This window comes from Perca fluviatilis, chromosome 13 (genome assembly GCF_010015445.1).
Source record: "Perca fluviatilis chromosome 13, GENO_Pfluv_1.0, whole genome shotgun sequence".
NCBI classification, from domain to species: Eukaryota; Metazoa; Chordata; class Actinopteri; order Perciformes; family Percidae; genus Perca; species Perca fluviatilis.
The window spans coordinates 18,760,053-18,784,947 of record NC_053124.1 but is presented as its reverse complement, the minus strand read 5'-3'; the positions used below and the strand labels follow the sequence as shown (position 1 = coordinate 18,784,947).

The 24,895-nt window shown below is 37.7% G+C and overlaps 1 protein-coding gene across 4 annotated transcripts in view; it reads right to left on the bottom strand.

The window, feature by feature from the left end:
* dtnbp1b (dystrobrevin binding protein 1b) overlaps positions 1–24,895 on the bottom strand; it is a 43,433-nt gene that overhangs the window by 10,622 nt on the left and 7,916 nt on the right. For 2 of the 4 annotated variants that reach the window (XM_039820633.1, XM_039820634.1), the window contains exon 1: positions 10,716–11,004. The exons of 1 other annotated variant lie outside the window; for it this stretch is intronic. In XM_039820633.1, the coding sequence (XP_039676567.1) occupies positions 10,716–10,767 (52 nt within the window). In that variant the 5' untranslated portion in view covers positions 10,768–11,004. Of the gene's footprint in view, positions 1–10,715; positions 11,008–24,895 lie in introns of those variants that run through there. One more of the 4 variants, XM_039820631.1, reaches the window with a different exon arrangement.

Below are 24,895 nucleotides of genomic sequence, written 5' to 3'. Positions count from 1 at the left end.
CCTGGTTGCTTGTCGGTAGCAGTGATAACCTGTAAGCCTGTAAATAAGTGATAAAAAAGTCATAGTATAGCATGTTGAAAAAAAAACATAGTATAGCATGTCAAAAAAAGGGATAAAAAAGTCATAGTATACCATGTCAACAAAATTGATTAAAAAAGTCATAGCATGCCAAGAAAAGTGATAAAAAGTCATAGTATAGCATGTCAAAAAAAGTGATACAAAGTCATAGTATATCATGTCAAAAAAGGTGATTAAAAATGTCATAGTATAGCAAGTCGAAAACGTTGATTAAAAAAGTCATAGCTTGTCAAAAAAAGTGATAAAAAAGTCATAGTATAGCATGTCGAAAAAAGTGAGAAAAAGTCATAGTATAGCATGTTAAAAAAGTGATTAAAAAAGTCATAGCATGCCAAAAAAAGTGACAAAAAAGTCATATATAGCATGTCATAAAAAAGTGATAAAAAATAATTGTATAGCCTTTCGAAAACACTGATTGAAAAAGTCATAGCATGCCGAAAAAAGTGATAAAGTGATATAGCATGTCAAGTGGTGAAAAGTATTATCAAAATGAAAATCATATCATAAAAAGATAAAAATATACATACAAAAAAAAAGTGATAAGAAAGTATAGTATACATGCCTAACTAAAGTATTCGCCCCTTGAACGTTTCGGACCTTTTGCCACATTTCAGGCCTCAAACATAAAGATATAAAACTGTAATTTTTGTGAAGAATCAACAACAAGTGGGTCCCAATTATGAAGTGGAACGAAATTCATTGGCTATTTCAAACTTTTTAACAAATAAAAACTGAAAAAGTGGGCGGCAAAATTATTCAGCCCCCTTTACTTTCAGTGCAGCAAACTCTCTCCAGAAGTTCAGTGAGGATCTCTGAATGATCCAATGTTGACCTAAATGACTAATGATGATAAATAGAATCCAGCTGTGTGTAATCAAGTCTCCGTATAAATGCACCTGCTCTGTGATAGTCTCAGAGGTCCGTAAAGCGCAGAGAGCATCATGAAGAACAAGGAACACACCAGGCAGGTCCGAGATACTGTTGTGAGAAGTTTAAAGCTGGATTTGGATACAAAAGATTTCCCAAGCTTTAAACATCACAAGGAGCACTGCGCAAGCGATAATATTGAAATGGAAGGAGTATCAGACCACTACAAATCTACAAAGACCCGGCCGTCCCTCTAAACTTTCAGCTCATACAAGGAGAAGACTGATCAGAGATGCAGCCAAGAGGCCCATGATCACTCTGGATGAACTGCAGAGATCTACAGCTGAGGTGGGAGACTCTGTCCATAGGACAACAATCAGTCGTATACTGCACAAATCTGGCCTTTATGGAAGAGTGGCAAGAAGAAAGCCATTTCTTAAAGATATGCATAAAAAGTGTCGTTGAAAGTTTGCCACAAGCAACCTCGGGGAGACACACCAAACATGTGGAAGAAGGTGCTCTGGTCAGATGAAACCAAAATCGAACTTTTTGGCAACAATGCAAAACGTTATGTTTGGCGTAAAAGCAACACAGCTCATCACCCTGAACACACCATCCCCACTGTCAAACATGGTGGTGGCAGCATCATGGTTTGGGCCTGCTTTTCTTCAGCAGGGACAGGGAAGATGGTTAAAATTGATGGGAAGATGGATGGAGCCAAATACAGGACCATTCTGGAAGAAAACCTGATGGAGTCTGCAAAAGACCTGAGACTGGGACGGAGATTTGTCTTCCAACAAGACAATGATCCAAAACATAAAGCAAAATCTACAATGGAATGGTTCACAAATAAACATATCCAGGTGTTAGAATGGCCAAGTCAAAGTCCAGACCTGAATCCAATCGAGAATCTGTGGAAAGAACTGAAAACTGCTGTTCACAAACGCTCTCCATCCAACCTCACTGAGCTCGAGCTGTTTTGCAAGGAGGAATGGGCAAAAATGTCAGTCTCTCGATGTGCAAAACTGATGGAGACATACCCCAAGCGACTTACAGCTGTAATCGCAGCAAAAGGTGGCGCCACAAAGTATTAACTTAAGGGGGCTGAATAATTTTGCACGCCCAATATTTCAGTTTTTTATTTGTTTAAAAGGTTTGAAATATCCAATAAATTTCATTCCACTTCATGATTGTGTCCCACCTGTTGTTGATTCTTCACAAAAAATTACAGTTTTATATCTTTATGTTTGAGGCCTGAAATGTGGCAAAAGGTCGAAAAGTTCAAGGGGGCCGAATACTTTCGCAAGGCACTGTAGCATGTCAAGTGGTGAAAAGTCAGTATATGTCAAAAAAGTGATAAAAAAAGTCATAGTATAGCATGTCAAAAAAAGTGATAAAAAAGTCATAGCATAGCAAGTCGAAAAAAAGTGATAAGAAAGTCATAGTATAGCATGTCGAAAAAGCCATTAAAAAGTCAATGTTAGCATGTCGAAAAAGTCAGAGAATTGTATGTCGAAAAAAATGTCCAACGGGGCTGGAGTGCTAATGCAGGCAGTGATAACTTCTAAACCACTAAATAATTTAAGTTGAAAACACTACTATTATAGCATTACCGAAAAAATTTATTAAAAAAGTCATAGTATAACATGTCAAAAAAAGTGATGAAAAATGTATAGCATTGTATGTCGAAAAAAATATCCAGCCTGGACTGAATATCGTACCTGGTTCAGAGTCTGCAGCAATTACTTACTAGTGCTATTTGAAGCAGTGTTAACCACAAGGCCACTGGGACACCGGTAGAAAGAGGAAAACAGTCATAGCATAATTTGTCGAAAAAAGCCATTAAAAAATCATATGGTATATCGAAAAAAAAGTCCTAGTATAGCATGTTGGAAAAAGTAATAAAAAGTCATAGTATAGCATGTCGAAGAAAAGTATTAAAAAAAGTCATAGCATCGTATGTCGAAAAAAGTCATAGCATAGCATGCCAAAAAAGTGATAAAAAAGTCATAGTATAGCATGTCGAAAAATGTGATGAAAAAGTCATAGTATAGCATGTCGAAAAATGTGATGAAAAAGTCATAGTATGGCATATAGAAAAATGTCATAGTATAGCATGTCGAAAAAATGGTGAATCGTCAGTATAGTATGTCGAAAAGTGATAAAAAAGTCATAGTATAGAATGTCGAAAAATGTCATAGTATAGCATGTCGAAAACACTGATTAAAAAAGTCATAGCATAGCATGCCATAAAGTGATAAAAAAGTCATAGAATAGCATGTCGAAAACATTGAAAAAGTCACAGTATAGCATGCCAAAAATAGTGATAAAAATTCATAGCATAGCATGTCGAAAAAAGTGATGAAAAAGTAATTGTATAGCATTTGAAAAAAGTCTTAGTATAGTATGTCCAAAAAAGTAATGAAAAAGTCATCAAAATATCTAGCCTAGACTTGGTATTGAACCCTGGGTCAGAGTCTGCAGTGATTAGTTGCTGGTTACCTGCAAGCAGCAATAACTCTAAGCCAGAGTGCCACTAAATAACTACTGTAGAAACTCAGTAATAGCATAGCATGTCTAACAAAATTTATGAAAAAAGTCATTAAAAAGTCATAGTGTAGCATGTCGACAAAGTCATTTGTTGAAAAAAAAAGTCCAACCTGGTCTGGGTGTCAAAACAGGGTAAGAGTCTGCAGGGAATACTTGCTGAATGTCTGGTGGCAGCAGTGATAACCTCTAAGCCAGCATACCACTAAATAGTTTAAGTTGAAAACAGTACTATTATAGCATGTCGAAAAAAGTGATGAAAAAGTCATAGTATAGCATGTCGGGAAAAAGCCATTAAAACGTCATAGTGTGGTATATCAAAAAAGTCATAGTATAGCACGTCGAAAAAAGTGATGAAAAAGTCATAGTATAGCATGTTGAAAAATGTCATAGTATAGCATGTCGAAAAAAGTGGTGAAAAGTCAGTATAGTATGTCGAAAAAGTGATAAAAAAGTCATAGTATACCATGTCAACAAAATTGATTAAAAAAGTCATAGCATGCCAAGAAAAGTGATAAAAAGTCATAGTATAGCATGTCAAAAAAAGTGATACAAAGTCATAGTATATCATGTCAAAAAAAGTGATTAAAAATGTCATAGTATAGCAAGTCGAAAACGTTGATTAAAAAAGTCATAGCTTGTCAAAAAAAGTGATAAAAAAGTCATAGTATAGCATGTCGAAAAAAGTGAGAAAAAGTCATAGTATAGCATGTTAAAAAAGTGATAAAAAATAATTGTATAGCCTTTCGAAAACACTGATTGAAAAAGTCATAGCATGCCGAAAAAAGTGATAAAGTGATATAGCATGTCAAGTGGTGAAAAGTCAGTATATGTCAAAAAAGTGATAAAAAAAGTCATAGTATAGCATGTCAAAAAAAGTGATAAAAAAGTCATAGCATAGCAAGTCGAAAAAAAGTGATAAGAAAGTCATAGTATAGCATGTCGAAAAAGCCATTAAAAAGTCAATCTGTAGCATGTCGAAAAAGTCAGAGAATTGTATGTCCGAAAAAAAATGTCCAACCTGGACTGGGTGTCGACCAGGGTAAGAATCTGCAGGGAATACTTGCTGGATATCTGTTGGCAGCAGTGATAACTTCTAAACCACTAAATAATTTAAGTTGAAAACACTACTATTATAGCATGACGAAAAAATTTATTAAAAAAGTCATAGTATAACATGTCAAAAAAAGTGATGAAAAATGTATAGCATTGTATGTCGAAAAAAATATCCAGCCTGGACTGAATATCGTACCTGGTTCAGAGTCTGCAGCAATTACTTACTAGTGCTATTTGGAAGCTTAGTGTTAACCACAAGGCCACTGGGACCGAGCGAGAAAGAGGAAAACAGTCATAGTAATTTGTTCATAAAAAGCCAATAAAAATCATATGGTATAACGAAAAAGTCCTAGTATAGCATGTTGGAAAAAGTAATAAAAAGCCATAGTGTAGCATGTCGAAGAAAAGTATTAAAAAAGTCATAGCATCTATGTCGATCGTAAAATTACTTGCATATGATACAAGCTAGTATAGTCGAAAAAAGTGGTGAAAAGTCAGTATAGTATGTCGAAAAGTGATAAAAAAGTAGCAAGTCGAAAAAAAGTGATAAAAAGTCATAGTATAGTATGTCGAAAAAACTCATAGTATAGCATGTCAAAAAAGTGATAAAATAAGTCATAGTATGGCATATAGAAAAATGTCATAGTATAGCATGTCGAAAAAATGGTGAATCGTCAGTATAGTATGTCGAAAAGTGATAAAAAAGTCATAGTATAGAATGCCGAAAAATGTCATAGTATAGCATGTCGAAAACACTGATTAAAAAAGTCATAGCATAGCATGCCATAAAGTGATAAAAAAGTCATAGAATAGCATGTCGAAAACATTGAAAAAGTCACAGTATAGCATGCCAAAAATAGTGATAAAAATTCATAGCATAGCATGTCGAAAAAAGTGATGAAAAAGTAATTGTATAGCATTTGAAAAAAGTCTTAGTATAGTATGTCCAAAAAAGTAATGAAAAAGTCATCAAAATATCTAGCCTAGACTTGGTATTGAACCCTGGGTCAGAGTCTGCAGTGATTAGTTGCTGGTTACCTGCAAGCAGCAATAACTCTAAGCCAGAGTGCCACTAAATAACTACTGTAGAAACTCAGTAATAGCATAGCATGTCTAACAAAATTTATGAAAAAAGTCATTAAAAAGTCATAGTGTAGCATGTCGACAAAGTCATTTGTTGAAAAAAAAAGTCCAACCTGGTCTGGGTGTCAAAACAGGGTAAGAGTCTGCAGGGAATACTTGCTGAATGTCTGGTGGCAGCAGTGATAACCTCTAAGCCAGCATACCACTAAATAGTTTAAGTTGAAAACAGTACTATTATAGCATGTCGAAAAAAGTGATGAAAAAGTCATAGTATAGCATGTCGGGAAAAAGCCATTAAAACGGCCATAGTGTGGTATATCAAAAAAGTCATAGTATAGCGCTCGGGCAAAAAGTGATGAAAAGTCATAGTATAGCATGTTGAAAAATGTCATAGTATAGCATGTCGAAAAAATGGTGGTGAAAAGTCAGTATAGTATGTCGAAAAAGTGATAAAAAGTCATAGTATACCATGTCAACAAAATTGATTAAAAAAGTCATAGCATGCCAAGAAAAGTGATAAAAAGTCATAGTATAGCATGTCAAAAAAAGTGATACAAAGTCATAGTATATCATGTCAAAAAAAGTGATTAAAAATGTCATAGTATAGCAAGTCGAAAACGATGATTAAAAAAGTCATAGCTTGTCAAAAAAAGTGATAAAAAAGTCATAGTATAGCATGTCGAAAAAAGTGAGAAAAAGTCATAGTATAGCATGTCATAAAAAAGTGATAAAAAATAATTGTATAGCCTTTCGAAAACACTGATTGAAAAAGTCATAGCATGCCGAAAAAAGTGATAAAGTGATATAGCATGTCAAGTGGTGAAAAGTCAGTATATGTCAAAAAAGTGATAAAAAAAAGTCATAGTATAGCATGTCAAAAAAAGTGATAAAAAAGTCATAGCATAGCAAGTCGAAAAAAAGTGATAAGAAAGTCATAGTATAGCATGTCGAAAAAGCCATTAAAAAGTCAATGTGTAGCATGTCGAAAAAGTCAGAGAATTGTATGTCGAAAAAAAATGTCCAACCTGGACTGGGTGTCGACCAGGGTAAGAATCTGCAGGGAATACTTGCTGGATATCTGTTGGCAGCAGTGATAACTTCTAAACCACTAAATAATTTAAGTTGAAAACACTACTATTATAGCATGACGAAAAAATTTATTAAAAAAGTCATAGTATAACATGTCAAAAAAAGTGATGAAAAATGTATAGCATTGTATGTCGAAAAAAATATCCAGCCTGGACTGAATATCGTACCTGGTTCAGAGTCTGCAGCAATTACTTACTAGTGCTATTTGAAGCAGTGTTAACCACAAGGCCACTGGGACACCGATAGAAAGAGGAAAACAGTCATAGCATAATTTGTCGAAAAAAGCCATTAAAAAAATCATATGGTATATCGAAAAAAAGTCCTAGTATAGCATGTTGGAAAAAGTAATAAAAAGTCATAGTATAGCATGTCGAAGAAAAGTATTAAAAAAAGTCATAGCATCGTATGTCGAAAAAAGTCATAGCATGCCAAAAAAGTGATAAAAAAGTCATAGTATAGCATGTCGAAAAATGTGATGAAAAAGTCATAGTATAGCATGTCGAAAAATGTGATGAAAAAGTCATAGTATAGCATGTCGAAAAATGTGATGAAAAAGTCATAGTATAGGATGTCGAAAAAAGTCATAGTATAGCATGTCGAAAAAAGTGGTGAAAAGTCAGTATAGTATGTCGAAAAAGTGATAAAAAAGTAGCAAGTCGAAAAAAAGTGATAAAAAGTCATAGTATAGTATGTCGAAAAAACTCATAGTATAGCATGTCAAAAAAGTGATAAAATAAGTCATAGTATGGCATATAGTAAAATGTCATAGTATAGCATGTCGAAAAAATGGTGAATCGTCAGTATAGTATGTCGAAAAGTGATAAAAAAGTCATAGTATAGAATGTCGAAAAATGTCATAGTATAGCATGTCGAAAACACTGATTAAAAAAGTCATAGCATAGCATGCCATAAAGTGATAAAAAAGTCATAGAATAGCATGTCGAAAACATTGAAAAAGTCACAGTATAGCATGCCAAAAATAGTGATAAAAATTCATAGCATAGCATGTCGAAAAAAGTGATGAAAAAGTAATTGTATAGCATTTGAAAAAAGTCTTAGTATAGTATGTCCAAAAAAGTAATGAAAAAGTCATCAAAATATCTAGCCTAGACTTGGTATTGAACCCTGGGTCAGAGTCTGCAGTGATTAGTTGCTGGTTACCTGCAAGCAGCAATAACTCTAAGCCAGAGTGCCACTAAATAACTACTGTAGAAACTCAGTAATAGCATAGCATGTCTAACAAAATTTATGAAAAAAGTCATTAAAAAGTCATAGTGTAGCATGTCGACAAAGTCATTTGTTGAAAAAAAAAGTCCAACCTGGTCTGGGTGTCAAAACAGGGTAAGAGTTTGCAGGGAATACTTGCTGAATGTCTGGTGGCAGCAGTGATAACCTCTAAGCCAGCATACCACTAAATAGTTTAAGTTGAAAACAGTACTATTATAGCATGTCGAAAAAAGTGATGAAAAAGTCATAGTATAGCATGTCGGGAAAAAGCCATTAAAACGTCATAGTGTGGTATATCAAAAAAGTCATAGTATAGCACGTCGAAAAAAGTGATGAAAAAGTCATAGTATAGCATGTTGAAAAATGTCATAGTATAGCATGTCGAAAAAAGTGGTGAAAAGTCAGTATAGTATGTCGAAAAAGTGATAAAAAAGTCATAGTATAGCAAGTCGAAAAAAAGTGATAAGATAGTCAAAGTCATGTCGAAAACATTAATTGAAAAAGTCATAGCATAGCATGCCAAAAAAAGTGATAAAAAGTCATAGTATAGCATGTCGAAAAAAGTGATGAAAATGTTGCGTGACATCATCGTAATACTATGTACTGTACATAAATACACGTATGCGTATTAGTATCATATACAAATAAGGGGATGATTTAAAATGCTGTAAACAGTCATCTTTAATGTGCCAGGCCTTGACACTTTATTTATTTGGTTTCTGATTGGTCCACGCAGACCGTGATTGGTCTGAACAGTGCACTTGGCCCTGTCCTTGTAGTTTAAGGTGTGTGTGTGTGTGTGTGTGTGTGTGTGTGTGTGTGTGTGTGTGTGCGTGTGTGCGCTGTGTGTGTGTGTGTGTGTGTGTGTGTGTGTGTGTGTGTGTGTGTGTGTGTGTGTGACAATGGTGAAAGCAGGGCAGCATCCAAAGAGCAACCCATTACAAAAAACAGTGACATTGCAGTATAAAATCAGCGATAGTACACTGCTTAATCACTGAAAAGTAGCTAAAGATGTCCGCAGAGTAGACTGACAGAGGACAGAGCCCCACATACAGAGGTCAGTGGTTGGTCAGTTGTCTTCTGCGATTTGAACATTACCTTCTTTATATCTATTGCATTTACATCCCAGGTCATACTGAGCTGCATGTCTTACACAGCTCTGCACCAGTCTCTGCCTTTACTCTGTGTTCACCAGCCCCCCCAAATCGATACACTGCTTCACGAGTGTTGACTGTACTGCAGGATCAGAGTGGGCACTCTCACACAGACCTGATAAAACAGACTGAGCCCTGAAGGGGCTCGCAGCAGATGGACACACATCTACACAAAGAAGGGAACAATGAGCTCCCACCAGAGCTCCCTCATGATGAACACCACACCAACAACCCTTGGAGACCTGGAAAAGAAAAGCTCCCTTTCTCTATGTCATTCCTCACTCAGTGTCCAATTTATCTCCTTTTATCTGACTAACCGTGTGTGTGTGTGTGTGTGTGTGTGTGTGTGTGTGTGTGTGTGTGTGTGTGTGTGTGTGTGTGTGTGTCTTGAGACTGCTCTATTAGATTAGGGGCCTCAGGGAAGCTTTGTTCAGATTGTCAAGCATTGTGTAGGGTTAGTAACAGAGGATAGAGAGGGAGTGAGGGAGAAGGAAAGAGGGCAGTGTGTTTAGTTATAATTAGAGTTTCAGACGGACAGCATTAATGATGGAGCTAGATCCTGTCTTTTTATCTCTCTGTCTCTAATCAAAATCTCAATCCATTATTAGCCTGAGCTGTCTATTTATTTAGACCATCTATGTACCAACTGGGGGTGTGCTCTCGTCTTAATGTCTAAACCTTCCTTTGTCCATTACATCTACATACAATCAGTTTATCTAGAGCTGTTGTTAGTTGCATGCATCCCGAGTTATTCAAATATTAAAAGTATCCCAAATGCCACATTATTATAAAATCAAAAAGCTTTCCCCTAAAACACTCAGATGAATGTCATTTTCTATATTTATTGATTAGCTTTTCTATCTTTCACATCTTGTAAATTTCTCTTCTTATAGTACGTCTTTTCTTACTAATCTTTCCTTCCCCCCCACTCCCTTCTCTTGGTCTTTTCCTCCTCCTCATCATCATCATCATTATCATCATCTACCAGACAACGATATCCTGCTATGCATGTTGCTGTAGCTACGGGGACTATTTTTAGCTCTCGTTCATATCTAGCCCTCAGGATTAAGTTTGCACTGAGGACTTTAGTGTAGGAGCCCAACTCATTAAGTCCAACACATTCTATCCTTACAGGCTGTGCTGCACATACTGATGTACAGACATACCTGCAGGTTCATGTGAATGCACATGTGGAGTTGTAAAGGCACTACACCAACACAAATGCTCACACAGCCTCACAAAACAGTCTATCACACAAACCTATGGGACATGATTCACTATGTACAATAGTGAATGAGCGCTCACACAGACGTACACATCTGGTGATGATTCATAGCGGCTAAGGCAACTGCATTATGTTAGTCATAGCAGATGATGTCAAATGAAATTACATCATTTCATTCAATTACAAAGACAAATGTGTTGGTACTCGTGTGGAGTAGCTGTTACAATCTAAAACTGAACTACCTCTTCTGAAATGAGCACAAAGAGGAATTTCCCTCATGAGAAAAAGACAAAAATCAAAGCATGAATGAGGGTCACAAAGTCTCGAGCAATGAATTTCCTGTCACCATCTTAATAGAAACACATGAAGTGAAAATTCTGGTGTACTACCTGAGTTTGCACTCGCTGTGTTTCTTGATGTGTCTCCTACTGCAATCATCATGCAGGCCAAGAAAGTGAAACCGTCCTCTCACAGGCTGTTTTTTTTTTATGCTCGGAAGCTCAGCAGGCAACGGCACACACAATGAACTCACAAAGCTGCTCTCCTTCTCACCTCCCCAGCGGTGGACCAAAACCCAGGGGAAATAAATAAAGAACATAAATAACATTAAATAATCTTGTTCTGCTTGTTCAGATGGCTATTTGTGCAGATGGATCAATATGAAATGAGACTTTTAATGTAATTAGACTCATATCTGTTTTCAGAGGTAGAAAAAAACGTCTGGGTATGTGCTCTACAAATGCAGGAAGTAGAAGCCACAGAAAAAAGGCTGGATGTCAGAGTGGGCATGCGTATCTACGTACATGTCTGCTGCTTACTTGAATGTGTGGGTGGTCATGCACCTGTGTGTGCATTTTTTTATATACCAATTTATTTCATATACAGACATAATGAACAAGCAGAAAACCGTTTAGCTGCTGATTGACTGTGCTATTTACTCACTCTCATACACATGCAGTCTGAAGCAGAATGGTGAATGTTCTTTTATAGGTCATGTAAATGTTTGTCCACATAGAAGCGCAGGGACCAAGCCTGAACCTCAGTAGCTCTGCACTATATTTACAGCTATTGTATAGTGAGAGAAGAAGCTAAGAACCACAGATGAAAAGTAGAGAGGAAGCACACCGTTGAGGGCAATTCAAATCTTTAGGATTCAACTCAAGCTTTTGATTTGACTAACTAGAGTAATTTTCTCACAGCTTGGCTCCCAAAGCAAAAATTCAAATCTTAGGTTTTAATTGTTCATCATACAAGCTTGGTCACCAACATCTTCTTAGTACAGGAAATGCTAATTTGGGCTCACTTGTAAGAGGAACACATTTCTTTTCATCGACGACATATGAGACTCCTTGTCAATAGAATTTTTAAAGCACTTATCTTAATTAGAGCTCTTTCAGAATTTTGTTCAGGAAGAATTCTTAGGAATAAAGAATATTGACTTAGAGCACTGACAGGCTCCATTTAAGTGACCATAAATAACAAGTAACACTAACAGCCTACTTTTCAAACGGAAATATATCTCTTTGGGAGACATCAACAGTCAATTCAAGCCACCGCTGAGTCGGTCCACAGTCATTTACACTTTGTAGTGCACTTCACATATCAGGTGCAGCCAGAGGCTGTGCATAAGGAGAGAAGGTTACATTTGAAGCCTTGGTGGACAAACAAATGGACGGACAGATGAAAGTGTCGGTGGCCAGTTTTCCTTTAATGCCTGCCACAGGCCCAGGACTAGAGCCAGCTTTTGTGTGCCTTTGTGTGCAGACAGTATTAGACATGTAATGGTCCGCTGAGGCCGATTGTGTACGTGGGCTAGAAAGACAGGGGTGGTGAGATGCAGGATGTGCAGCGGGTAAATGTTTTCATCCATGTGTCATTCTAGAGATGACAAGAGAAAAGGGACACGGCCACAGGGCGTGACCTTGAATTCAAAGCAGAAGAGGTCACAACATTTTAAACACTATGAAATGCAGTACGCTTATGTGATGTCAAGGTCTGTGTTGCCTTCAATCCACTCTCATTCCTCATGAGCTCCAATTATCTTTTATTCTCCTTCCTATTTTGATTAACACTCAAACAATCCATTGGCGATCTCATTATAGCTGTTTCATACACTTTATATCACACTGACTCACCAAACAGATCAAACGTTCAATATCTGACATAAAATCCCCCTTGTTCTACTTGTCACTTTAAATTAGCTGTCTGGTCTCATATGGATTTGTTTCCGTTTGCTTATAAAGGCCTAATTCTCATTTCATCCTGAGACAGCAGTGTGCAGCCTGAAGACCAAGAGGCAGGCCTGACAGCGTGGACAGCCACTGCTTCTTCTTCTTAAGCCCTGCTCACTCAGCCGTGGTATTTTTAGATTCTGTCCGCCTCGCTATATCTCTGAAGTGCTCAGGTTTCCGCCAAAGGCAGCCCGGTGCTGTAAGTAACACACACAAACACTCCTTTCACCCCGTCACACACACCCATCAAAATGACTTGCACGTTAAGTGACAAAATGTGCATGATACAAACACTGGGTTTTCCAGAGGGACTTGATTAACTTGCTGTGTATGCAAATGAAACATATTTAAGCATGCACAGGGAACAAGGGGAAATAACACACATTAACAGAGGAGTGAGTCACTACTGTGGTTGAAGTTTGACTTAATTTGCTCTCTATAATGAACCATCCGACATTTATCTGTATAGCCGAGTACTCATTTGTAATGACTTTTATTAGCTGCAGATGTACATGTGCATATAGATACTCAAACACATATGGGGTGGCAGTAGCTCAGTCTGTAGGGAGTTGGGTTGGGAACCGGTGGGTCGCAGTTGAAGTCCCATACGGACCAAAACATGGTGGTGGACTGGTAGCTACAATCATCAAACCAATCATCCTCACACTCTGGTTTCACTGTCTATCTCTTCTTTCCTGTCGATAACACCCATCTGTTGTCACTCTACACTGCTAGCTTCATTAGGTTTCTGTCCAGCCTTTGCAAGCTGTAAAACATCAGCTGCTGAGATCAAACACTCACACAACCACCTGCGGTAGCCTGTGAAGCTGGATGAGTGTGTTTGGCCTTTCATACCATTTATTTAAAAAAAACTAAATGATCTAAATGTTCATCTAAATGAACATTTAGCTCAAGAAAGATAAAGCACATTTTAAATCTAATTTCAAGCCTCTGACAGCCCAGCATTTCAGTGTTATTGTTATACTTTTGTAGTATCAGTTGGTTTTCTTAAAAACTCTTGCCTTGGGGATTAAAGATCGAAACCGCAACTACAATTCTTTCTCCCTCTGTTCAATACGGTGACATTTTCAGTGACTTTCTGCAATATTGAAAACATTTTATTCAAAATGTTCCACCCTAGCTGCAGGCTTTACTTTGTTCTAATTTACATAGAAACAAGAAACCTATGTGAACTTTCTCGTAAAATTCACATTCCGATTAAAACCATTTATTTATGAATTAAAGACCAAGAAAAGATGTCTGCCACTGTATTATCACTCTGGGTGATTTATAATGTGTGGCTGTTGTGACACATTTATTCTTACCAAGATGTATTACTGTTGCTTTTGAAATAGTCAGTTGTCAGTTGTATTAAAGATACAACAGAGGGCTGTGTTGCTGAGTGGGCTACACTGCATGCTACATGCAGTGTGGGTGTAAAACATTTTCCACATTTTCTGTTCTCTTCATGTTTTCCTTGACCTTACAACAGAGGCCAATTGATTTCCCTGCAGTTTGTGTTAATTTATTTGTTTTGTCACAAGTGTTGGTCAGTGTACACAATAAACATAACTTGGAGGTGTTGTATGTCAAGTCAAGTCAAGTCTTGACTTGACTTGACTTGAACTTGAACTTGAACTTGGAGGTGATGTATGCAAAGTGTCAGCTGTGAGTGTGATGGCAAATGAAAATATAATCAAAAAAATAATTAAATAAAATCCATAGAATAGCTTACTACTACAACTTTTTTGATTATTTTTTTACAGAATTAAAGATAAAAAAGAAAACAGACATTTCAAACATTTACAGTGAATTTATGCCTACTAATGTGGCAGCATAGTGGCATACAAACACACTTTATGTGCCAAGCATTCACAGCTGGCAAGCATGCAGAAACTTTCGCTGGTTTGTAATCAAATGAGTGATAGGGCAGTCAATGACGGGTATCTAATGAGGGGCTTGTTAAAAAATGATTACAATAAAAAATACTGAGAATGCGGTTTCAGATTTCAGATTTATTGTGACTGCTTCTGATCTATGTGACAGGTTATAAAATATTATTAAGTCATATCTGTCTAGAATCGTGAGTTAGAAACAGTGCGTAGTGATGTTTAGTTACACTTCAAACACTAACACTCTTTATGCTTGAAGCTGTGTTTTTAAGATAAAGATGTGGGCAACAGTCAGGAGCTTATTAAATATTTGCATGGTCCACATGACTCATGGCCGCATACATCTAGGTGTCTAGGTCTCTCTTTCTCTGTCAGTAGCCATCATCTAATTTTAGTGGGTTGAAAACACCCATTTAAGCAATTTTGCTAACCAGGCAATGGCCCATCAACATGTAAGGCAAAGCCTCATGGTAGGGTTTGTTCCTGCTAAGTCATTCACAGCCTGAACACCACTGGAGGACAGAACATTGTCATTACTTATTATGTTAAAAGATACCATACAGCTTCAGAGACCCCACACAAAATGTAATAGCCCATTACACCACCCTGAGTGATGTGATTCAATCCTTTTGACCAATTCCACGTATGAACACATTTCACTAATGTGCCAAAACAACAAGCTGCCACTGTTATTTACCTGCTTTACGGTCTGTCAATTAGTCATACAAAAAAACAAAAGGAGAGAAAGACATAAATTGCTTAGACAGACTGAAATGTGTGCAGAAACAACAGACAGACACACACACACACACAAACACAAACACACACAAACACACACAATGGGTCACGACAAGGCCTAGCAGCAAATCAGAGGTGTCAGCTAGCAGCACAACAATCCACATAAGGTTGTACAGTGGGATTAGGAATGTACCAATTAGATGTGAAAGGGGTGAAGGAAAATATCCTTCGGAAATGTCCTCATGTGTTGTTATACAACTTAAAACTTTGTGTGATTCTATTATGTTCTCTGATTGAGCATGTATACTACAAATCAATTAAATTAATGCTACTAGTGAATAACTTTAAATAATTATCCAAAATTTTAATTTCTCATACTCACCACCACATCAGACCCTCATTTATTAGCTCAGTGATAACACATTTGTGGTTGGCGATATTGCCCTGGCCTCTCCTCGGCTCTAATGTTGCTGAAGCTTGAATACCACAGAGATTCTGGCAATTTTACAGTGAATGCACTGTAGGGGATTTCAATGCAGCCTCAGTCTGTTACATCCAAAGAGCTTAAAGCCAGATTTGATAAAACCCAGGCAACTAACTGAGCATTTCAGCTCTAAAGTAATCAAAGCACCAGCAATATAAACTGTTTGGGCCTTATGGGGTAGAGATAAATACATCTTAGGTTAGGAAAAAGTCATGACATGAGTCTTAAATGATCACAGCAACTTTAGTGAAAGAAAATGTAATCTGACCAAATATTTCTCCTGTGACATACCTGACAGATTTAAATTATTTTGTTAAAAAAAAATGTTTTACTGGTGTAAATATTGCAAATGCCCTAACAAGTATAACAAACACATTATCACACAGAGCCACAGTAAAATAATATGACACAATGATAACTGCATCCTGGATTTCAAGGTGCAATTATTATTTTGCCACATTTAATCTGATTTGACACAACAGTGAAGCAAGAGAAAAAAATTATATGAGCTATAAAACTGTCTTGTTGCTGCAGATGCACACAGCAAGCAGCTGTGCTTAGCTCTGGGATGTGTGGCCATGTCTGCCTGCTTGTTTTGCTCTGAAGGGAATGAGTTCAACATCTAAATATTGTGGGTAGAAAGGCCTAAAGCAGAGGCGATGGAGACGAATGTAAGCAATATTTCTTTCCAGCTTTTGGCTTCCCACTGCCAGCTGACATTTACCTCCAAACATTTTCATTGCTGCAAGGCATCTGGCTTTTTACATGTGTATATTCAAGTGTACAGTACATGCATGTTGCAGCATGCATTCACACAACAGAGAAGCTGGGAGAAACACTTTTACACCAGCAGGGGCCAGATGGTTAGAAAGGTTGCAGAGGGCAATAAGGGTACAGAATATATCCAGATTATGCATTAGCTGGTTAATGTATAATATATAACACCAAGCAGGACATTTAGGATAGGAAAGAAAGAATATATTATTCTTGACAAAAAGCCACTTGCAAGTTATCAGAGTGAATAGTTAGTGGATTTGTACAACCAAAACAACTTAAAGCAGAAGGAGCTGTAAGAGTTTTGTGGATTTGCTTCACTGCATCAGAGACTGATGGTGACGACTTTTAGTTTAGGAAGTGGTTCTGAAGTGTTCCTGAAATGTGAAAAATCAATGCATATGCCTACCAAAACTATTATGGTCAAAGAATGTCAACAAATTACCTGAACTAGAATATACATCTAGCTGAAAGAAACATAGACAACTACTAAATATGTGTTACATGTTTAATTATTGAGTGTGCGCATATAAACCTGTTGATATCCAAGTCTTTGATAATGTTTAAAAGTAGCTGTGTTTCTCCTTCTTATCGGGTCTGCAGCCTTGTAAACTGTTGGCTGGTTGGTTTGTGTACAGCAACCATAGCAACGCACAGAGCTGACCGCAAGCCTACTGTAAAAACCCTGATTGAGACCCGAGACGCATATTCCGAATGCGCTGTATACATGTCCAAAGAATGCCTCTAAAACCCGAATAATACCGGAATATCCCACGTCAAATTCTATATTTGGAAAAAGGCCTTATTTGGAATATCCAACCGGAATATGCTGTTTCCATGACCTGTATCAAATTCGGAATATTGTCATATTCGGAAATAATAGTGGAATATTGGTGTGCATGTAAACATACTGAATGATGACATTTAAGTAAAAACGTACTGTTGTAGACTAGACTAAATCACATGCAAATTATTTTACATATTGCGCCTTGAGCTGATATCTTGACAACTGGTGATGGAGAAGGACAGAAAGAGAGTAGTTTGTTTTATCTGACAGCACCTGACAGTACATTGTCAAATAGAGGGTCCATCCATCAAGGAGAGCAAGGAGGAAAGGAGAGGTCTACATGTTGTCAGAGGTCCCACAGCTCTTCACAAGCCTGTCAAACTGCCCACCTAACACAATCTGCTCAAAAACGTCTTTCTCGCTTGCCAACAAAATGTCCTGCCTACGTGAACCCTCCTTCATGTTCACTGAAAGGTGCACTTGGCGATTCTTATAAGGATACTGAACATACCACACCATTTTATTTTGAGAACCCGCTGTAACTAATGTGTAAGGCACGGGTGATAAATGATGTTACCTAATATGTGGAAATTGAATTCTTGAGCTAATCAAAATTTTGCAGTTCCAGTCCTGCTTCATTTGCCATTCAAATGCTGCTAAACCCGTCCTTTCAAATGGGGATTAAGTGTGTCTTAATGAATAATGAAAAATTCAAATTTGCACACTTTTTCCTGTGCTCAGAGATAAATATGGGAGAAAAAGAATCCTTGGGCGTTCAGCCAATGGACTCTAAGCACCTAAAAACAAGGAATTGAACTATGGTGGATGCAGTTTATTATCCTAAGGCTTTACCTATAGTTCTAAACAGATTGAAAAAAATCTTCCCTGCTCCCCAGGTGACATTTACAATTGCTTACATCACCAAAACATTTGTAAACTGTTAATAGAGGAGGTAAAAGGAGAAGAAAAAGTGAGGATGAGAGGCATTTTCTAACAGGTTAATTGCTTGCCTTGAAGGGAGCTTTGCTCACGTCGATAAGGGTGATGTCTTGTTTACGATGGGTAACACAGTAATGACTGTGTGTTAGCCTCTAAATAAGGAAACCTGGCCAGTCTAATCCTCACAACAATGAGGCAGGTAAAACCTCTAGAAGGCTCCATGTGACTGAAACAACACAACGAACACAGAAAAGTAAACCAGAGGGAACACATGCCCTCAGGTGTTTTGTGCAATGTAACCTGAGTAGCAGGGATATTCTGGACAGGCACAATAGAATATTACTGTGGCACCCTATTTAAAATGGTCAGTTTCAAGTCTTAATCAAAAACATGTGGAGCAGTTGTAAGTGAACATGCTGTTTGCAAATGAGGAGCTGCAAGGTGTAGATATTCCCATCCAATATGCACATGTATTTGAGACATGCACACACTATTTTCGGGGATGTGTGATTTTTAGAACATGGCTTTGATGCATTATTCAGGAATCTCCTCTCTTCTCCCTACCGCAACAAATCCAGCCTTACATCAGCAAAAACCCACAGCAAGTCCTCAGTGAAGACGACTTTCAAGAATGACATATTGACTCTTTCCTATATATTTTTTACTTTACTAAGCAGAGGAAAGTGGAGAGAGAGAGAGAGAGAGAGAGAGAGAGATTCAGAAGACGGAGACATAAGTTGAAATCAATCACTCAATTTAATTGGTCACATGAAGTTGTACGAGGTACAATTCCAGTGAAATGTTATCCCATCAGCTCCTTAAACTTGTACATGTCATAAAGCAAAATGTGTCCGTCAGATCGGCACACAGAAAAAGAGTCAACCGGTTCAATGGCACCGGCACTGCAGGATCCAGCAAAAGGACACCACAGCTCCCGATATCCAGCTGGCAACCAAAGGAAGCATGGAGGCCAGCTCACCATCCGACGCCTGCATGGCAATGCTACATGCATCCAGGGGTGGACTGGACATCTGGCATACCGGGCACTTTCCCGGTGGGCCGATGTGCTTTTTGCCCGACCGCCGACAGATTTCCGGCCCATAAAAGTAGTAGGCCTAGATTGTAGGCCTAGATTGGCGCCCCAATGTTTTTTCAATTGACACTGGGCTGGCCCAAAAGACTTTAGTCAAACATATCACATAGGCTAAGTTTTCTGTCCCTACACATACACCCCCTACTTTCACAATGAAATGGACTAGTCCGTAACGGTGCGCGGCGCGAAAGATAAACACACACGAGGTCTGCCTTAACGGCCAGCTGTTTCTTTTTCTCACGCAGCTCTGCACTTCCTTTGCATTTCTTCTCCACGATCTCTGTCACTATTCTAGCCTAGCAGATGCACACTGAAAGTTTGTCATCTTTTGCAGCGTTGCCAAATATTTATCGGCGTCTTTTTGCTTTTTTCTTTTATTTGAGAGCCGCTTGGGTAACTTCGTTTCATTTTAGACTCGTCTTGCTTCGTCTCCGTTTGTGTACCTTCCAGACCTTCTGTCACTGTGTGTTTATCTTTCTTGCCACGCATCATTATGTGTTACCATTTCATTATGAAAGTAGGGGGTGTATGTGTAAGGACAGAAAACCTAGCTTATGTGATATTTTTGACTAAAGTGTTTTGGGCCAGCCCAGTGTCAATTGAAAAAACAATTGGCCGCCAATCTAGGCCTACCACTTCTATGGGCCGGTTCATGGGCCGGACAAAAAAAAAAATGTGTTGGCGGTCGGACCAAAAAGCACATCGGCCCACCAGGAAAGTGCCCAGTATGCCAGATGGCCAGTCGGCCCTTGGAGGAGAGGGACAGAGATGAGGGAGTGAGGGTAGAACCTGCGGTAAGCAGAACTCCCCTTAAAACACTTTGCCCCTTGATAAAACTGAGCCAAAAACAAGTGGTGGACAAACTGTATGGCATGCTACTGTATGATTGCATTAGTTTGGTGTGCGGGTATCTGAGTCTTGACTGATGATGATGTTCTCACCGTTTTATTATTATTAGGCTACAGTATATTAGCCTACCTTTCATTCAACAAAGTAGCCTACATCTTAATAATAAGCAAAACACCACCTTAAGGTTCATCAAACCTTAAGCTTGTGCTTGTGCATTTGTGTCCTTAAAGTAGCCTAGATAAACGTTGCACATCATGCAAACTTTCTTAACGAGAAATGTAGCTTTTCTATCTGCATTGGCAGACAAAAAATCATGATAGACCTCTTCAAATTAAAGCACAGGGCCTCTTCAGTCGTGGAATGATTAAAAAAAACTACTAAATATATATAGCTTGTTTTATAATTCATGAGGAGTATATCGTTTTAGTGTATTAATAAATGGCACTTTTTTGAAATATTTAATGTGTCAATTCTCACTGATTCTTGTTTACTCATTACATGGCGTTTTTAAGTAGTTTTAAGGAGTAGGAATTGGTATACATATTCAGGGGAGCACAGGGACGGGTGGTATTTGTGATCTTATGTGGTGGACCGTTCTGGGCCAAAATGCCAGGGCCAATTTTTGGTCCCAGTCCGTCCCTGAATGCACTGAGGCTGTGAACCAAACCTTGACCTTCCAACACTGTAGAAACTCACTTCAACACTGACACGAGTTGACCAGAAAGTATATACTGTACAGTATGCTGTATGTAATAAACAATAACTGAGATCAATCAAGTGAGAGACAGGGAATGACACTGTGGGGTTACACAGGCACAGCAAAGACAGAACAAAAAAGAGCAAAAGTCCAGTGAAGCACATGCACATTGTGAGATGACAAAAGCATAAAAATGCAAAAAATCTCCTGAGAGAGCTGTAGACTCAAGTGGTGCCAGTTCATATAATAACCTTGACAAAGTTAAATTTTTCCTATCTTTAGACAAATGTCCACAGCTAATATAACTTGATAGTAGGTACTTCATTTAATAATCTTTGTGTTCATCTATGAAACATTACCAAAGAAGAGTGTTGAGTCTCCTTGTGCATGAATATCCCATCATCTTGGCTAAGAACATGTGTTTTTATACAGGGTGCAGTAATTACAGAGTGCATAGCAGACATGCATGTTCCTTTTGATCAATTTTTCACCAGTAATCATGTTAGAGCAAGAGCCATAAAGGGTGTACTGTACAAGTTCTGTCTGCAGTTCATTTAGGCAAGCTGATAAATGATAGATTAGTTTAGATGCAATAAAAATCTCAAGCAGGTGCTGAGGCGTATGTACAACATGGTTGTTTAATTCTTTAAAGTTCATTTAATCGGTTAGGTTGGTTGGCAACAAATGTATTTTTCTGGGATCAGCTGGAATGAGTTAAAATGCCTTTTGAACTGGTAGGAATTAATGATGCAATCTGTAGTTACAGTATGGTGCTTATGGTGTGTGTGTCAAATTTCCATATTTTAAAACTTTTGCAGGTAGATAGAGAAGAAAAACATGTCAGAAAACTACAGATACCACATTAAACTAAGGTTACGTACGTTAAACCCATGATTACTGCTGATATGGCTATCTGTATCTAATTAAGTCATTTGTAGTCATTTTGGCCCACCACCCACAAAAATCATATTTCTGTGAACTGTTAAAAAAGTCTGTGAAAATCTTAAAGATTAATTTCTTAACTAGGATTTTAAAACGACTTATTTTGGTTTGACCTGTTCATTTTTTAATTTTACAACAATCTGAGAAGAGTGGAGACTCTGAAGAGAGTCAAAGGAGTCTCAAAGAGACAGTGTCTTTGTTAAGTTTTGAAAGGAACCAAGGAAGAGGAGATTTCTTGTCTTGCAGCGTTGAGTGCAAATTTGAGCTTGAGTTAATGTTCAACACACTCTATTTAACAAGTTAATATATTTTTTTTAAAGCCTGATCAGTTTGTCAAACAAAAGCCTTCATTGTATACCTTCCTTCTCACTTTTTTAGTTTTAAAAATTACTGATATTGGTCATACATGTGCTACTTTTAATTCTATAAATCATTTTTATTTCTCAGGCTTGCCATCTTATTGTAGAATTGGCTCTTCATGTCTACTCTGCTCTCGCAGGAGAAACATCCAATTTTGTATTTTTCTTAAGCCCATGCCGTACCTTTGCTTTTATTCAGCAACCTTATTTCCTACTTGCACTCAGCAACAATAGAGAAGCTTCGAGCTACAGGGGGTGGGGTGTGTATACGTAGGTTAAGAGGCAGCCAAGTGGGATAATGGAACTACTGTATGAATCTATAAATGTCATTCCTTCATGTCCCTAAGAGGCAGCCTACTGTCATCCTGCTGTGACCGAGTAACCGGGAGGGAGAGACTGAAATATTCTGTGTGTGTAAGTGAGGCAGAAGCAAAGTGGTTACAACTCATATTCTATTTTTTCTCCAACTAGAGATGGACTTTTGTAGTCCATGACCTTGATAAATCCACTTTATTAGTATAAATAGTATATATAGTATATATTAATGCATACAGCTCCACTTGCTCCTCCTTATGTTACTGTTGAAGGAAACATTGAAGTAGTCATGCTACAAAGCTACTACTCCTTTTTACACAGTGTGATGCAAGTTCATGCACCTTTTAGAGTTTTCAAATTGACTATAATAATATGTAATAATAATAATAATAATAATAATAATAATAATAATAATAATAATAATAATAATAGGTTTACCAAAAATGATGCAGAACAGCTGAACACATCCAGTCTATTGCAGTCTTGTGGGTGAAAATGTCTAATTTAGGAGACAAAGGATACCAAATAGAGCTGTTAATGAAAGGTTGAGTGAAGGTGTAACACAACCATTAACAATGAAAAAAAGATGAGGCTACAATGGGCACATAATTATCAAAGTTGAATGCCCAGAATCTGGAAAAAGGTTTTTACCTCAAATATATCCCAGATTGATACTGAAACAAGGGAAAGGCCAGGACTGGTTGTAAACAGCATAAACCTATAGACCAATCCAGCCTGATGTCAAAAGCTCAGCATCTTATCGGTGCCACAGTAATGCGGCTAAATGTTGCGAACCAGCTGATCCTTTCATGGGTTTTAGACATAAAGTAAATACTGTTTTACACTATTCCTTTTCAAGCAGGAAAATGCACCTCTTTGTTATATCTTTTCCAGATGGTTCAAAGAACATGAGAATGACTTTATGTTACTCCAATGTCTTGAACAGTCCTGTAAGTTCCAATATATCAATTCAACAGATTGCCTTAATGTGAGGCTGACAGGATGACCACAACAGTATTCATATGGCTGAAATTACCACAGAACCTCCACCACAACATAAAGAAAATCTGTTGCCATAATAAACTATAAGATGCTGTGAAGGATTTGTGAGATGAAGATATCAAGTAGTGGAGTTTTGCTGCTCTCAAAACTGAGGTTGTCACGGTTAAGTGCTCTAGTTGTACGGAACACTTAGATGCACAGCTTCTGTTCACTACACTGCAATTTCTATTCTAATGACATTTCGATGTCACCGCTAACAGTGTAAGCAGGCCCATAAGCAACAAGGAAAGGGCTGTGTGTTCCTACACAAAACATTTCTTGTTCAGCCTAAAGGACTGTTATTCTTGAAAACGTTATACTGTACTTTTCCAGTTATTGAGTTTTAAGGTGTCATGCTAATGATGTTAAACTAAGGAGGATACTGTCAAGATGATTCTGTAAGCTCAACACTTTCAGCTCTCTGGGTGAACTATCGGGCAGAGAGCTTGTTCTTCTCATCTGCTGCTGAAGTCTTCCACTAAATATTTTAAGGGTGTTTTACTTAGACCCTGAGAGAGATAGCAAAAGCTATCATTGAGATGTCTTTGTTTTGCCTAGCTCTGCTTCTATTTTCTGTCACTGCGCATTTCTCAAATATTCTCCTCATCCCTCTTTTGTTTCTTTCCTCTCTCATCTATCCGCAGTCAAAGTGTGCCCTCTTGTTAGCCCCAGCATGAATTGTTTAAAAGCCATGATCTTGGCCAGGGGTGAGAATGTTACGAAGACAATTTGCACAAAGAGATGAAGCAACATCACACAGGAGTGCACATGCATGCACACACAAGCTACCACACACACACACACACACACACACACACACACACACACACACACACACACACACACACACACACACACACACACACACACACACACACACACACACACACACACAGAGAGAACCCCCCTGGGCATGTGTTACTCTATACTGTACTCCTTTCTTTAATATCATCTTAACTTCCCTTATTATTTCACTATTTCTCTTTCTTTCTCTAATGCCATCGGGCATACTTACTGTATGTCCTGGGGAGAGTACAACTACTGCATTATGAGGTACAATTTTGCTGTCCAAATATTTGTACCTATGCCCTTGTGGCTCCGTCTCACTACATTCTCACCTCTAACTCAAAAGCAATTTTTCAAAGGTTTTCACCGCACAGCATTTTGCACAGTTAAAACCTTGGAGCCAGTATTCAAGACAGAAATGCTCCAAGTAAATCAATTTCTTATGAAGAATTACATATTATTGATTCACAGTAAGATCTTGTTAATGAGGTGAGTTCAGTAGGAGATATGCATTATTTAAAGATACAGTATGGATGAAGGCTATTATAAAACTTTAATATTTATCATAGCATCCTTTACATATTATAGAGGCATTCTTTATACAATATTTTAAATATTTCACAGTCAATGTGAGCTAGTGTA